This window comes from Ahaetulla prasina, chromosome 3, assembly GCF_028640845.1.
Source record: "Ahaetulla prasina isolate Xishuangbanna chromosome 3, ASM2864084v1, whole genome shotgun sequence".
Classification (NCBI taxonomy): Eukaryota; Metazoa; Chordata; class Lepidosauria; order Squamata; family Colubridae; genus Ahaetulla; species Ahaetulla prasina.
This window is the reverse complement of record NC_080541.1, coordinates 46,506,807-46,523,181: the sequence shown is the minus strand read 5'-3', so window position 1 is coordinate 46,523,181 and position 16,375 is coordinate 46,506,807. Positions and strand designations below refer to the sequence as shown.

General features: G+C 43.9%; 1 protein-coding gene across 7 annotated transcripts in view; it reads left to right on the top strand.

Moving 5' to 3' along the window:
• Positions 1-16,375, top strand: part of CHD7 (chromodomain helicase DNA binding protein 7) — a 210,996-nt gene that overhangs the window by 123,777 nt on the left and 70,844 nt on the right. For all 7 annotated transcript variants that reach the window (XM_058176202.1, XM_058176198.1, XM_058176200.1 and 4 more), the window contains one exon: positions 7,910-8,048. In XM_058176202.1, the coding sequence (XP_058032185.1) occupies positions 7,910-8,048 (139 nt within the window). The remainder of the gene's footprint in view (positions 1-7,909; positions 8,049-16,375) is intronic.

Genomic DNA, 16,375 nt, shown 5'->3' with positions numbered 1-16,375 from the left:
GACATCAACTGGAAAACAAGTGAGAGATTGAAAATGTTCCTCATGTGCATACTGGCAACTTTATCTTCCAAATGTGGAGGAGGGAACTAGAGGGTCAGCTTAATACTTATTAATAGGGATGAAATGGTTGAGAGAGTGGAAATTGTAAATTTGGGAGAGAGTGATTATGCCATACTATCCTTCACCATAATGCAGGCAAGAGTAACTGAACAAAGACTAGTATTCTAGATTTTAAGAGACCGGACTTCAACAGACTTCAACAAAAGTAACAGTTCAGGATGCTTGGGAAACTCTGAAAACAAGGTAATAAACGCTTAAATACCACAAAGAAATTAAAATAGGACATTTGACAAGACCAATATGGTAGTACAAAGAGCTTTTTGACAAACTGAAGGTCCAAAAGGACAAGTGTAAAAAATGGAAAGATGAGTTTGTAACTACAGCAGAATACCAGCAAATAGCCCAAATCTGTAACATCAGTCGATACGTTGCAGGAATATCTGAAAAGCTCAGGAGGATTTTCAACCAACACAATATACATACACATTTTAAACTCAGAAATACACTAAGACAGACGTTTGTCCACCCCAAGGATAAAATATCCAGACCAGTGGTGGGTTGCTCCTGGTTCGCACCAGTTTGGGAGAACTGGTAGTAAAAATCTGTTGGCGTTCAGAGAACCGGTAGTAATGGTAACGCCCTCGAACCGGTTCCCCGGCCGTCATATTCATCACCGCCATATTCTTTGCGCATGTGCATCCCATTGCCTTGCAAGTCCAATGGGATGCGCATGTGCAAAGAACATGGGGACTTTTTGGCAGCCTGCAGAGAAAGCGGCTGGCAAAAAAGCCTTTTCAGAGGCTTCCTGGCCAGCCGCTTTCCAGCAGCAGTGGCTGGCTGGGGGCCTCTGAAAACTTGGGTCAGCTTGCCTTCCCGACTCTGAACCAGCCTCCGTGGAAGGTAAGCAGCCAAAAAATATGGCGGTGATGGGGGAGGAAGGCAGGCAAGCAGGCTTAGCCAAGGGGACCACTGGGAAAGCAGGCAAGCATGTTGGGGTCGCCCGGCTAGCTAGCTTCCTTCCCTGTGGCCCTGTCATGCTTGCCTGCCTTCTGGCCTGGCCAGTGGGTGGGCAGCCAGCCCTTCGAGGAGACGGAGCTGCTTTGCTGGAGGTGAGAGGGGCAGCGGCGGTGCTGGGGGGGGGCGGCCAGATGTCTCATACACACACACACGCACGCACACACACACACACAAGCCCCTGTGCCCCCACTGCCGCTTCTTTTGCTGCCCATTTCTCGCCATCCTTAAAGTCTATTGTGAAGAGCTGGAAGACATTTCCTTAGATCTTCCCAAGTCATTGTTAGAGCGTCAGAGATCTAAGAAAACGTCTTCCAGCTCTTAACTTTGTGTTGTGTCTTGCCCGCTCTCACAGCAGCCGGGGCCTTCTTATCTGCTCCCGAACATGGAGGAATGTATGCCTCCCGGCCCCAGTCCTGGCTCCATGCCCAGACAAGCTGAAGAGGAGGGGACACCTCCCGGTCCCAGCCCTGGCTCCATGCCCAAGCAGGCTGCAGATGAGGGAGCATCCCCCGACCCCAGCCCTGGCTCCATGCACAGGCAAACGGAGCAGCTAGACCCCTCCCCCTCCTCCACAGCATGTGAGCCTGAGGAAAGTTTATTTCCAACAGCTGCTGATTGGAGTGACCCTCGCATCAGAAGACTGGATAGGCAGAGGCAACAGAAGGAAGGGAGGGGCAGGCCTTAATGAATGCTGAGTCATGGAGCCACACCCCATGGCCTATATAAAGGATCTGCTTTCTGGCAGTCTCTGAGTCAGGCAAAGTCGAACTTATCTTGCTGAAGTCACTTTCTGGTCTCCTGCCTGCTCTGAGGACTTTGCTAGGACTTTGGGCAGAGCTGCAGAGGCAAGCCTGATTCGGATTTCCCTGACCCGGTCGTCAGCGGAGGAGTAGGACACGACACTTTAAGAATGGCAAGAAACAGGCAGCAAAAGAAGCGGCAGTGGAGGCGACGGCTGTGAGAGTGTGTGTGTCCCTTCGCAAGGACTTAAAGGCAGCTCCTCTGAGGAAAAGAGGAGGTGGTGAAGCCTGGCGGTTCCCCGGGAGAGGACCATGGAGGGATGCGCGTGCACGCACACACACACACACACACACACGCACACGCACACACACACAAAAGACCCTGTCGCCTCCGCTGCTCCTTCTCACCATTCTTAAAGTCTATCATGAACAGCTGGAAGACGTTCCTTAGATCTCCCCCAAGTCATTGTTGGAGCCTCAGAGATCTAAGAAAACGTCTTCCAGCTCTTTAACGATCAACTTTAAGAGTGGTGAGAAGCGACAGTGGAGGCGACGTGTGTGTGTGTGTGTGTGTGTGTGTGTGTGTGTGTCCCTCCGCGGTCCTCTCCTGGCGAACAGCCAGGGCTTCGCCGCCACCTCTTTTCCTCGGAGGAGCTGCCTCCAAGTCCTTGTGAAGGGAGACACAAACACACACATACACACACAGCCCTGACGCTCCAGCAATGACTTGGTGGAGATCTAAGGAAACGTCTTCCAGCTCTTAACGATCGACTTTAAGAATGGCGAGAAACAGGCAGCAATAGAAGCAGCAGTGGAGGTGACAGGGCAGTGTATGCTTGTATGTGTGTGTGTCCCTTCACAATGACTTGAAGGGAGCTCCTCTGAGGAAAAGAGGCGGCGAAGCCCTGGCTGTGCTCCGGCTGTGCCCCGGGAGAGGACTGCGGAAGGACGCACACCCACGCACACCCACACACAAGCCCCTGTCGCCTCTGCTGCCGCTTCTCACCATTCTTAAAGTCTATTGTGAAGAGCTGGAAGACCTTTCCTGTCGTGTCCCACTCCTCCGCTGACGGCCGGGTCAGGGAAATCCGAATCAGGCTTGCCTCTGCAGCTCTGCCCAAAGTCCTAGCAAAGTCCTCAGAGCAGGCAGGAGACCAGTAAGTGACTTCAGCAAGATAAGTTCGACTTTGCCTGACTCAGAGACTGCCAGAAAGCAGATCCTTTATATAGGCCATGGGGTGTGGCTCCATGACTCAGCACTCATTAAGGCCTGCCTCCTTCCTTCTGTTGCCTCTGCCTATCCAATCTTCTGATGCGAGAGTCACTCCAATCAGCTGTTGGTAATAAACCCTCCTCAGGCTCACATGCTGTGGAGGAGGGGGAGGGGTCTAGCTGCTCCGTTTGCCTGGGCATGGAGTCAGGGCTGGGGCCAGGAGGTGCTCCTTCTTCTGCAGTTTGTCTGGGCATGGAGCCAGGACTGGGGCCGGGAGGCATACATTCCTCCGTGTTCGGGAGCAGATAAGAAGGCCCCGGCTGCTCTGAGGGCGGGCAAGACACAACATTTCCTTAAATCTCCCCCAAGTCATTGTTGGAGCGTCAGAGATCTAAGAAAACGTCTTCCAGCTCTTTATCAACTTTAAGAGTGGTGAGAAGCGGCAGCGGAGGTGATGGCCATGTGTGTGTGTGTGTATCTGTGTTTCCCCCTTCACAAAGACTTGGAGGCAGCTCCTCTGAGGAAAAGAGGAGGCAGCGAAGCCCTGGCTGTCCCCTGGGAGAAATCGCCCTGTCTCTGCAGCATCGGTCATGTGACTCAGTGGGCGTGGCCAACATGATGTCACTCACAACTACCCATCTTGCCCTGAGTGACTTCAAGTTGGTCACGCCCACTCAGTCACATGACTACCAAGCCATGCCCACCAAATAAGCCACACCCACAGAACTGGTAATAAAATATTTTGGAACCACCCCTGATCCAGACACAAACTGAGCAGTGTGCTATATGCAGTATAATGCAGTGAGACATGTACATTGATCTGTACATTGGAGAAATCTACTGTACAAAATCCATATTTTGGACAGAGAGGACTACTGGTTTGAAAGAGGGGTTAAAGAGGCCATCTACATTAAGATTGAACAGCCCTGTCTCAGCAGAGAGAGAGAAAGATATGACACTAACTGTCTCCTGGTTATAACACAGTCCTTTCAGCAGTTCCAAAAAGGTTCTACATCCATTTGCACTATTCGAGTGACCCTGAGGGCACAGATAAACCTCTAAGTGGCCTCAACCAGTCTCAGAAAGAATGCTAACAACCAGATGATTGCAAGGAATATAAATCCTTCCATCCTCCACCATTCAGTTAGAACTGAAGAAATTCTTGGAGGAGAAGCAAAATGTCAACTGTCTTTTGAAAAAGCACATTGTGGACATACTGTTTCTACGACTGTGTTTCCCTGAAAATATGACCTATCCCAAAAGTAAATTCTAGCTTGATTATTACATGTGCCCAATATAAGCCCTACCCCCCCAAATAAGCCCTAATTAAGACCCCGCCCACTCCAAGGTGCACGGGTAAAAATTAAGCTAGGGTAGGGATGGGGGCGTTTTGGAGCTGCCCTATTACTTAACTTTGGACAGTTGCAGCCAGGCCTCACACCCCGACACCTGCCTTGCCAGCCCATTTATTCTGCTTGCAAGGCTTTCCTGAAGGCCTCTGCAGCAGATAACAGAGCTCCAGATTGATCTGGAGCTCTGTTATTGGCTGCAGAGGCCTTCAGGAAAGCCTTGCTGGCTGCAGAAGAAGTTCCTAAAGGCCTCCGACAGTGAAAAGGAGGCTGGGGATGACTTGCGTAATTGAAATGAGTCAGTGGATGACCCCCCACCTCCAAAATAAGACCTGGTGTGGGGGAAAACGGGTACTAGTGTGCTATTACTATAGCTATTTTACTATTACTACTAATATGCCACTATTTTATTTTTACACAGTCTGGTCTATCTTTAAATCCTCTTCCTAATTCTTTTCTAGGATTTCTTTTATTCTTAATTTCTACCTTATTAAAGGCAGCATGTAAAGCGTTGGCATTTTCGCAACATGGGTCTTGGCTGTGCCTCTTCATTTTCTTCCAAACCCTTTCCTTGTCTGTGAAGAAAATACCTTTTATTTAGCATCTTTGTTTTTCTGTTGCTGAATTATAAAAACCCACATATCTCCTCCCCCACCTGTTTCAAACTTAAGCCTTTTATAAGCAATTCTGCTGTGCTGCCACTGGGTAGAAGGCTCAAATAAGTGGGGTAAAAGACAACACAGGTGCCTGCAATTTTCCCAGCAGCCTGTTCTTCCACACTGTCTACCTATCTATCTCAGCAGAAAATAAGTTAGCATCTATAGTTAGTTTCTGGATAATTTGCAGTAGATCAAGAAAAGACTGCTGATCATTTTTATGAGTAGCAAGTTTCTTATCCGTCTCCACATAGTTAGGGTTCTGAAATGAAGAATTCAGTGGTAGAAAACTATGTAGAAGACATTGAGCCCAGTCTGAAACAACCAGAAGTCTTAAGTGCATCTTGTTTGTCTAGAGTCATTCCCTCGCTCTAGTTGATGGGTGTGGGTGATATTAATTAAAAAAAAAAAAAGCACAGCTGGTTCTGCAGACAATTCAGAGTGAAACTTCTTTCTGTGTAAGTACTTGAATTTTCTGTCTTAAAAAATAGAGAATACAAAGCACATAACCACTTTTTAGCTTTTTAGAATATTAGCATGTTATCAAACTTGCTCTAAAGAATTCATCAATATGTCAAGCTAGCCACCCATAAGCAGTATTGCGCACAAGGTATGCTAACCATTATTAAGCTAAACTGTATGGTCTGATTGATAGAGGTCACCAGTAAAAAGTAGTAACCTGTCGACTTGCTTTATCTGGCAACAGTTCAAGCACGACAGGCTTACCTTTGATTTAAACAAATTTAAGAAATATGTAAAGTTTGGGAAGCAGTTTTCCACTGATTTGATAAAAGAAACCACAAAATGCTGCAGCGCAGGTGTTGAAAATGTTTGAAAGCTGATTGAGGGAAGCAGATGGCTTTAGTCAGTGGCATCCAGCCAAAAGAGCAGGTGCTGGTCATGTGATCACTGGTTACCAGGGTAATCTGATTGCTCTTGGCGTGCAGATGAAAGGAAAGGGGCCCTGCATTCAGCTGTAGCATTGTATAATTTGTGGCAGTTAGAGCGGAAATAAATGCTGGAAATGGAGCCTCATAGTAGGGGAGGCTACTGTCCATGTAGTATATATACACTGGCATGGTTGGAAACAGAACAGTTGTGAAGATTCATTTTGAAGAAAATGATTGTCTTTTGACTCTTAACACGTATCAACCAATGTTCGGCAGTTTCAGAATTTTTTTTGAGCTTTTTGAAAATTAAATGTGTGTTTATAAATTGACATTTTGAAAGTATAAAGAATTTTATTCTTTATTCTTTGTAAAAATAATGGATTAGAATGATTCTCGATCAGTCTCTTTAGAAACCTTTTTGTTCGACTTAAACATAAAATGTCAAATGAAAACATTTAACTCAGTAAATTATCCAATCTCTCCTTCCTTCTTTCTTGGATTCTGAATATCATGAATACATTTGACAAAAGTACATGTACAATTTCTAGGAATTTGACATAACATCTGATTGAGTTCTGTGAAATTGTGTATGTTTTCATGTGTGTTTTTCAAGTTATCAAAGTGATTTCAGCTGAATATTCATGATTTTGTCTTTAAATAACATGTACATCTTACATCCAAATTTACTAATTTTTGCTTCATCTGCTATGGGAATAGTTTTCAGAAATCCCACATGGAAGCAAAAATTCCAATTTCTGTTCTGAATACAATATCAATCTCAACAGATTTAACATTCCCATATGCTTACTCTACTGTCATTACTCTTGGCAATATGAAGACATTATAAATGCTCAATGTTCTACTTATATCGTTTTAGAAGTGCCTAAATTTTATTTACTGGAGACCAGTAATTTACTTTTTTATGTAAGTTCTTTATTTCTATCCATGCCCCATTTTAATACTGACTTACGCAGTATTGAGATATCCACCTTAGAAAGGAGAATTCTAAAGGAAGGTAATACAGGGTCAGTATGCTGCTTAAGATAAATATGTCAATATTTGTTCTTCAGTTACTTTTCTTAATTTGTTTTATTGTGTATCCTTTGTTAACATTTTCAACAAACTGACTTTTTTGTATTTATATTGGTTATATACAACTTGCAATAGTCCCGCCTGGACTACTGCAATGCTTTCTACATGGGGCTCCCCTTGAAGAGCACCAGGAGACTTCAACTGGTCCAGAATGCGGCTGCGCGGGTAATAGAAAGGGCTCCACGATGCTCCCATATAATACCTCTCCTGTGCAGTCTGCACTGGTTGCCGATGGTCTTCCAGGTGCAATTCAAGGTGTTGGTTATCACCTTTAAAGCGCTCCATGGTACAGGACCGGGTTACTTACATGACTGCCTACTGCCACCTATAGCCTCCCATCGACCTGTGCACTCCCATAGGGAGGGCCTCCTCAGAGTGCCGTCAGCCAAGCAATGTAGACTGGCGGCCCCCAGGGGAGGGCCTTCTCTGTGGGGGCTCCTGCCCTTTGGAACGAGTTGCCTCCTGGGTTGCGCCAACTTCCCGACCTCTGGTCTTTTAAACGCGAGCTCAAGACTTTTTTATTTCACCGAGTGGGGCTAGCCTGATGGAAAATTTTAAGTGGGGTTTTTATGGTGGTTTTGTATTAGTTTTAACTTTATTAGGCCATTTTATAATCAGTTTTTTAATTATGTTTTTAACTTTTGTTCTGTGTATGTTTTTATTGGCTGTAAACGGCCCTGAATCCTTCGGGAGAAGGGCGGTATAGAAGTTTAATAAATAAATAAATAAATAAATAAATAAAATGGGTCTAATAGCATTTATAAAATAATATTTAAAAAGTTAATTAGATTGTGGAAATTGAAACAGCAGAAATAGTTCCTGGAAATCTACTTCATTTCAAAATAGGAACAGATTTGTATATACAATACTAATTAAAGGTATTCTATTTCAGTAACAAGAAAGCAGAATCAGAATCTAATGCAGTGAAGAAAAAGGTCAACAAGGGAAAGGAAGGTTCTGAAAACTCAGATGTGGAAAAAACACCACTAGGATCACCACATCCTGAAGAGGAAGATGATGCAGGAATTCAGGTACTTCCATTGGTCATTTGTTCATACCTGATTGTTGAGCACTATGGCCTCGTTCAGATATAATGCTAATCTATTATTTAGTTTTACAAGAAAACAAAATCACACCCCTTTTAAAAAAACTGCTGATGAGAAATTTGGAAATGTCCATTTGCTGTCAAGTTAACCATGCCTCATTTTATCTGAATTGTACAATGCTCTATCATGAATAAGTTCCTTGAAGTAATTATGATGATGGCTTTTTTTAATTCACTGCAGTTGAGTTTAATGAAAGATTAGGTTTAGAACATTATGATAAATTGTAGTTAATAAAAAATAGAAATTGAAGTCCTGCTGGAATAGGAGATGGGAAATAAATAGTGAAGATATATGCCAAAATACTGATTTTGGGGGTTTTGGGTGCCTTCAGATCCTGTGCCTTGCCTGGACAAGTCCCGGCAATGTTCTTGGCAAGGTTTTTTTTAAAGTCCTTCCTCTACTGAGGGAAAGTGACTGGTTCATGGTCACCCAAATGGCTTTGTGTCCAAGGCGAGACTAGAACTCATAGTCTCTTGGTTTATATCCTGATGGCCTAACCTGCTACACTAAACTGGCTGTCAAGATTCATTCTTACTATTCCTATTATTAGTAGATCACTGCAGCAGAGCTTCTGGTACTCAGAAGCCAGAATTCCTGACCTAACTTGGCAAGCTATGAATATTTTTTTTCAACCTTATTGTTTAAAAACTAGAGAATCCATTCTTTTGAACTTTGCTTCTAAACAATCTTGGTTTGTAATCTTGCAATCTTATTATCCTTGCTTGGGCATTAATACATTATGATGATAGTTAAAATGTCATTGAAAGCTAATGGTTCAGGTAAGCTAAGAAAGTTGAACCTAGCCATATAATTCAAAATCAAATGATTTTATAATAAAGATTATAAAGACTTAAAACTCCTGAAAAAGTGTCAGTCTGGCTTCCTATTGCATTATTTGTATTCAGGCGGTTTTATGAGTTTATTGCTGATAGGGTTTAATCTGATGCTATCTATTCTTATTTATGAATTTTTAAATTACAGCTTTAGTTGAATTGTATTTTATTTACATATACATCTATTCACATACTGTACACATTAGCTATTCAATATCACAGTAAGAAGTTTATACATAATGTAGAAAAAGAGTAAATAACAAATGAAAAAAGGATTTGAAGAAGAAAATAAAATAAAATCTAAATAAGAGTTTTTAGCGATGCAATTTCGTTTCTCAACTTATACCTTTCTATTATTATGACCTATTCTTGTTTCCATCATATCCCTATATCACATTTTGTTGTTTTACAGTCTTTTCTTGAGGCTCTCATTAGCTTTATCCAATTATGACATTTTCACTATTTTGTGATATGATTGTTTTGGAATTTGAATCCTCTTTTATTTTCTTTATATGACCAAGCCACATAAACATCTTTCCTTTATATAGGTCATTCAGTTTTGTATTAATTCAACATCCATTTAGCATCTATTCATTCTTAATCTTATTCGGCCTGGACCGAAACTGGGATGATCCAAGCGAGAGGGAGGAGGCACGTCTTGTTGAGTTTGTTTGGGATGAGTTTGATCTTGTGACTCCCGAGGACGTGGACAGGTTGTTGGGGAGGCTGCACGCCACCACATGTTTACTGGACCCGTGCCCTTCCTGGCTGGTGCTGGCCACTCAGGAGGTGACACGAGGCTGGCTCCAGGGGATTATCAACGTTTCTTTGTTGGAAGGGGTTTTCCCTGCCACCTTGAAAGAGGCGGTGGTGAGACCCCTCCTCAAGAAGCCCTCCCTGGACCCAGCTATTTTAGGTAATTACCGTCCGGTCTCCAACCTTCGCTTTGTTGCGAAGGTTGTAGAGAGTGCTGTGGCGCGGCAGCTACCCCAATACCTGGATGAAGCTGTCTATCTAGACCCGTTCCAGTCCAGCTTCCGACCCGGATACAGCACGGACACAGCTTTGGTCGCGTTGGTGGATGATCTCTGGAGGGACAGGGACAGGGGTTATTCCTCTGCCCTGGTCCTATTAGATCTCTCAGCGGCTTTTGATACCATCGACCATGGTATCTTGCTGCGCCGGTTGGAGGGATTGGGAGTGGGAGGCACCGTTTATCGGTGGTTCTCCTCCTATCTCTCCGACCGGTCGCAGATGGTGTTGACAGGGGGGCAGAGGTCGGCCGCGAGGCGCCTTACTTGTGGGGTGCCACAGGGGTCGATTCTCTCGCCCCTCCTGTTCAACATCTATATGAAGCCGGTGGATGAGATCATCAGTGGCTTTGGGGTGAGATACCAGCTGTACGCTGATGACACTCAGCTGTACTTTTCCACCCCGGGCCACCCCAACGAAGCTGTTGAAGTGCTGTCCCGGTGTTTGGAAGCTGTACGGGTCTGGATGAGGAGGAACAGGCTCAAGCTCAATCCCTCCAAGACGGAGTGGCTGTGGATGCCGGCACCCCGATTCAGTCAGCTTCAGCCGCAGCTGACTGTTGGAGGCGAGTTATTGGCCCCAAAGGAAAGGGTGCGCAACTTGGGTGTCCTCCTGGATGAACGGCTGTCGTTTATTTATTTATTTATTTATTTATTAAATTTTTATACCGCCCTTCTCCCAAAGGACTCAGGGCGGTGTACAGCCAAAAGATAAAAAACACAAAAATATACAATTAAAACGACAATTTAAAACCGAGCATATTAGAAAAAATGGCCAACATTTAAAAAATTAAAATTTAAAATTATAAACCATAAAATAATAAAACCCCAGTTAAAATTTAAAATATTAAAAAATATTAAAAATATCATGCCAGTCCCGCTTGAATAAATAAGTGCGTTTTCAGCTCATGGCGAAAGGTCCGAAGATCAGGCACTTGACGTAGTCCAGGAGGAAGTTCATTCCAGAGCGTAGGAGCTCCCTCAGAGAAGGCCCTGCCCCTGGGGGCCGCCAGCCGACATTGTTTGGCGGACAGCACCCTGAGAAGACCCTCTCTGTGAGAGCGTACGGGTCGGTGGGAGGCATAAGGTAACAGCAGGCGGTCCCGTAAGTACCCGGGCCCTAAGCCATGGAGCTCTTTGAAGGTGGTGACCAAAATCTTAAAGCGCACCCGAAAGACCACAGGAAGCCAATGCAAGCCGCGCAGGATTGGTGTTACTATTACCCGCGCAGCTGCATTCTGGACTAGCTGCAGCCTCCGGGTGCACTTCAAGGGCATCCCCATGTAGAGAGCATTGCAATAATCCAAACGGGAAGTGACAAGAGCGTGAGTGACCGTGCATAAGGCATCCCGGTCAAGGAAGGGGCGCAACTGGCGGACCAAGCGTACTTGGTAAAAAGCCCTCCTGGAGACGGCCGCCAAATGATCATCGAATGACAGCCGCCCATCCAGGAGGACGCCCAAGTTGCGCACCCTTTCCATTGGGGCCAATAACTCACCCCCGACAGCCAGCTGCGGCTGCAGCTGGCTGTACCGGGGTGCCGGCATCCACAGCCACTCCGTCTTGGAGGGATTGAGCTTGAGTCTGTTTCTCCCCATCCAGACCCGTACGGCTTCCAGACACCGGGACAGCACTTTGACAGCTTCGTTGGGGTGGTCCGGGGTGGAAAAGTACAGCTGCGTATCATCAGCGTACAGGTGGTAACTCACCCCGAAACCACTGATGACCTCACCCAACGGCTTCATATAGATGTTGAACAGGAGAGGCGAGAGAATCGACCCCTGCGGCACCCCACAAGTGAGGTGCCTCGCGGTCGATCTCTGCCCCCCTTTCAACACCTTCTGCGACCGGTCGGAGAGATAGGAGGAGAACCACCGATAAACGGTGCCTCCCACTCCCAACTCCTCCAACCGGTGCAGCAAGATACCATGGTCAATGGTATCGAAAGCCGCTGAGAGATCTAATAGGACCAGGGCAGAGGAACAACCCCTATCCCTGGCCCTCCAGAGGTCATCCACCAACGCGACCAAAGCTGTCTCTGTACTATGACCGGGCCGGAAGCCGGACTGGAACGGGTCTAGATAGACGGCTTCATCCAGGTACTGGGGAAGCTGCCATGCAACCACACTCTCTACAACCTTCGCCACAAAGCGAAGGTTGGAGACTAGACAGTAATTCCCCAAAATAGCTGGATCCAGGGAAGGCTTCTTGAGGAGGGGTCTCACCACCGCCTCTTTCAAGGCGGCGGGGAAAACCCCTTCCACCAAAGAAGCATTTATAATTCCCTGGAGCCAGCCTCGTGTCACCTCCCGAGTAGCCAGTACTAACCAGGAGGGACACGGGTCCAGTAAACATGTGGTCGCATGTAACCTCCCCAGCAACCTGTCCACGTCCTCGAGAGCCACAGAATCAAACTCATCCCAAATAACCTCAACAAGACGAGGCTCCGTCATCCCGCTTGGATCATCGCAATTTTGGTCCAGACCATCCCGGAGCTGAACGATTTTATCGTATAGATAACCGTTAAACTCCTCGGCACGTCCCTGTAAGGGGTCATCCCGTCCCTCCTGATGAAGGAGGGAACGGACCACCCGAAACAGGGCGGCCGGGCGGTTATCTGCCGATGCAATGAGGGTGGAAACGTACAAACGTTTCGCCTCCCTCATTGCCACTAGATAGGTCCTCACTAGTGTCCGATCAGCCTCGGAACAGCTAGACCTCCAGGTGCTCTCTAGGCGTCTTCTCCGGCGTTCATCTCCCTCAGCTCCTCGGAGAACCAAGGAGCCAATTGAGACCTACGCTGGGTCAGAGGCCACAAAGGCATGACACGGTCCAAAGCCCCAGCCGCAGCCCGTTCCCAGGCCGCAACCAGTTCTTCAGTCAGATCATTTGACGGCCGTCTCCAGGAGGGGCTTTCACCAGGTTCGCCTGGTTCGTCAGTTGCGCCCCTTCCTTGATCGGGATGCCTTGTGCACAGTCACTCATGCCCTTGTTACCTCCCGCTTGGATTATTGTAATGCTCTCTACATGGGGCTCCCCTTGAGGTGCACCCGGAGGCTTCAGTTAGTCCAGAACGCAGCTGCGCGGGTGATAGAGGGAGCTTCACGTAGCTCCCATGTAACACCACTCCTGCGCAGACTGCACTGGCTACCTGTGGTCTTTCGGGTGCACTTTAAGGTTTTGGTCACTACCTTTAAAGCGCTCCATGGCTTAGGGCCTGGGTACTTACGGGACCGCCTACTGTTACCTTATGCCTCCCACCGACCCGTACGCTCACACAGAGAGGGACTTCTCAGGGTGCCGTCCGCCAAACAATGTCGGCTGGCGGCACCCAGGGGAAGATTCTTCTCTGTGGGGGCTCCTACCCTCTGGAACGAACTTCCCCCTGGTTTACGTCAAATACCTGACCTTCGGACCTTTCGCCGCGAATTGAAAACACATCTATTTATTCGCGCGGGGCTGGCTTAAATTTTATTGGGTTTTTATTGGGTTTTAAATTTTTATTATGAATTTTAATGGGTTTTTAGTTTTATATGTTTTAATCTTAGGCCAATGGTGTAATAAGTTTTTTAATTTGGGTTTTAATTGTATATTGTATTGCTTGTTTTATTTTGGCTGTACACCGCCCTGAATCCTTTGGGAGAAGGGCGGTATAAAAATCGAATAAATAATAATAATAATAATTTTATCAGAAAATACTTCTTAAGGACCCCATTCCTTCTCCATTCAAGTTTTATTTTTTTTCCAATATACTCAACTCTGAAATCCACTTAAAAAGTGGATAGAATCACACGTATATATTCAAACAAGTTATTTTTCACAATAGCAATAGCACTTAGACTTATAAACTGCTTCACAGTGCTTTACAGCCCTCTCTGCGCAGTTTTACAGAGTCAGCATATTGCCCCCAACAATCTGCGTCCTCATTTTACCAACCTCAGAAGGATGGAAGAGTGAGTCAACCTTGAGTTGGTTAGACTCGAACTGCAGTACTGTATTCTAACCACTGCACCACCATGGCACCACAATGCATACCATTCTAGTAGCATTTATACATCTTAAAATTCTGTAACAATTTTCCCATTTTAAGTAAACATTCTACCAAACTACACAAATTAATCTACTTTCTTTATTTTTCTGTTTTTATTCATAACTTCCATTTATTCACACCATTTCTCCTATTAGGCACTGCTATCTAGATCGGCAGTATATATATTTTCAGATCCATATTCCTTACTGCAATATACAGTTTAGCATTTGTTTCAGTTATTCAGCTTCTCAGCCAACAACATAGCATTGTCAGCATACAAAAGTATTTATACATTGATGTCTCCACAAATATTCCTAATATATTTAATTCATAAATATATTAAACACCCAAGGGGACATTACACATATTTGTCTTACTGCTTGCTCAGTATTGAATAATTTGCTAAAGATATTACTTATTTTCACATGCTGCTTCCATCATGTACTGCTTTTAGTGCATCTAGTAACTAACTTTCTTATTGACAGATATTGTTGCATAATTCAAACTATACAATAAACTATACAATAAATCAGCAAACATATAGTAAAATTTATTTCTCATCTTCATGCTTTTTTCAACAGCACACTGAAGAGCAAAAGAAATTCTGGTTTGCATGTACCCTGACTGACATAAAATTATTATATTTTCAAAATTTTGCTTATTGCAAATTATTGCCATCTATTGTGCCCTTTCAGTCTGAATTCTGCTAAGCGTCTTCCCAGGTACACTAAATGAAGAAATCCTCTTGTGGTTGCTGCATTTACTTTTAATGTCACTCCTTTTATACAATGAAACAGTAACAACATTTTGGGCATCTGGCACAGATGACTTCACAAACGCATTAAGTCACATAGCTAGTCAATAAGAAAATCACATACATGGTCACATACACCTGCAATCTTCTGTTTCTCATTATTGTCACAGCCTTCATGACTTACATGTTACATGTTAGCAATTGTTTAGATATTAACATTTATAATGTTAATCTCAATTCTAGTTATTGATATACCATAAATGTAAATCTAAAACACCCAAACTAGCATTCTGTTATTTTAGCATCTTCCCAAATTATTTCATCACTTTTATTCTAAATTCCATTCCTTCTGATGGAACAAACTTATGTTTATACACATCAAAATTGCTCTGTATTTTCTTTGTTCCTTTTAATGTTAAGTGTTTCTTTCTTCCTTTGCACGTTTTATCCTTTGCCTGTTTCTTTACATCATTCTATCAAGAATAATTGTTCATAGTACCCATCAAAGTAATTCTTTACCCTTGTGTAACACTTTGTTTACATTATTGACTTCACTTTGTTCCAGTCTGCTTCCACACATCCTATGCACTTAATCTGTCAACTAATACTTCATACAGGATTCATAATTTTTCTTTCATTCTTCTTTCATTTTGTTTTTGCTTTTTTCTTCTGTATAACTTTTCCAAAGATCCACTCTTGGTACTACCAAAACATGGTCTGTTCCAGGTTTAGAATCTCTGATTACTCTTATAGCCTTCCCTAAGTCTGTCAGTGTTTCATAAACAATAAAATCAGCCATGCTTTTAGAATTGTATTCATTTATTTCCATGTATATTTTGTGAATAGATTTATGCTTAATACATATATTAAAAACTGCACCATTTTTTCAATGTCACTATTCAGTAATTGTACCACACACTTATACTAGTAACCTATGCTTTTTTGTGCATTATAAATTATACCAGTTCATATTTTCTAACATATATTTTAACTTTTTTATCCATAATGAAGCCATCTGTATTTCTTTGCATACAAGCAAGTCCACTTCAGAGGATAATGTTACACCCTTTCGTTTTTTCTTAATTTCACAAACAGAATATTTTCATGAATATTATGCCTTTTACTGTGTGCTCCACTTAAAGTTCAAGTTACAATATTTCATATGGCATGGGATCATCAGGGTTTTGATCAATAGAAACTTTTACACAAACACTTTTTATAAGACAATGAAATAGTACACTAGCATACTAGACTTAAGTCATACCTATAGCCCCTGCAGCAAAAAGGGCCGGTTTAGCTCTGCCTGGTAAGGCCTGTTATTAAGAACACAAAGCCTGCAATTACTGCAGGTTCGAGCCCGGCCCAAGGTTGACTCAGCCTTCCATCCTTTATAAGGTAGGTAAAATGAGGACCCAGATTGTTGGGGGGGCAATAAGTTGACTTTGTAAATATATACAAATAGAATGAGACTATTGCCCTATACATTGTAAGCCGCCCTGAGTCTTCGGAGAAGGGCGGGGTATAAATGTAAACAAAAAAAAAAAAAAAAAAAAAAAAAAAAAAAAAAAAAAAAAAACCTTGCTAATACTAAGGACACAGCACTA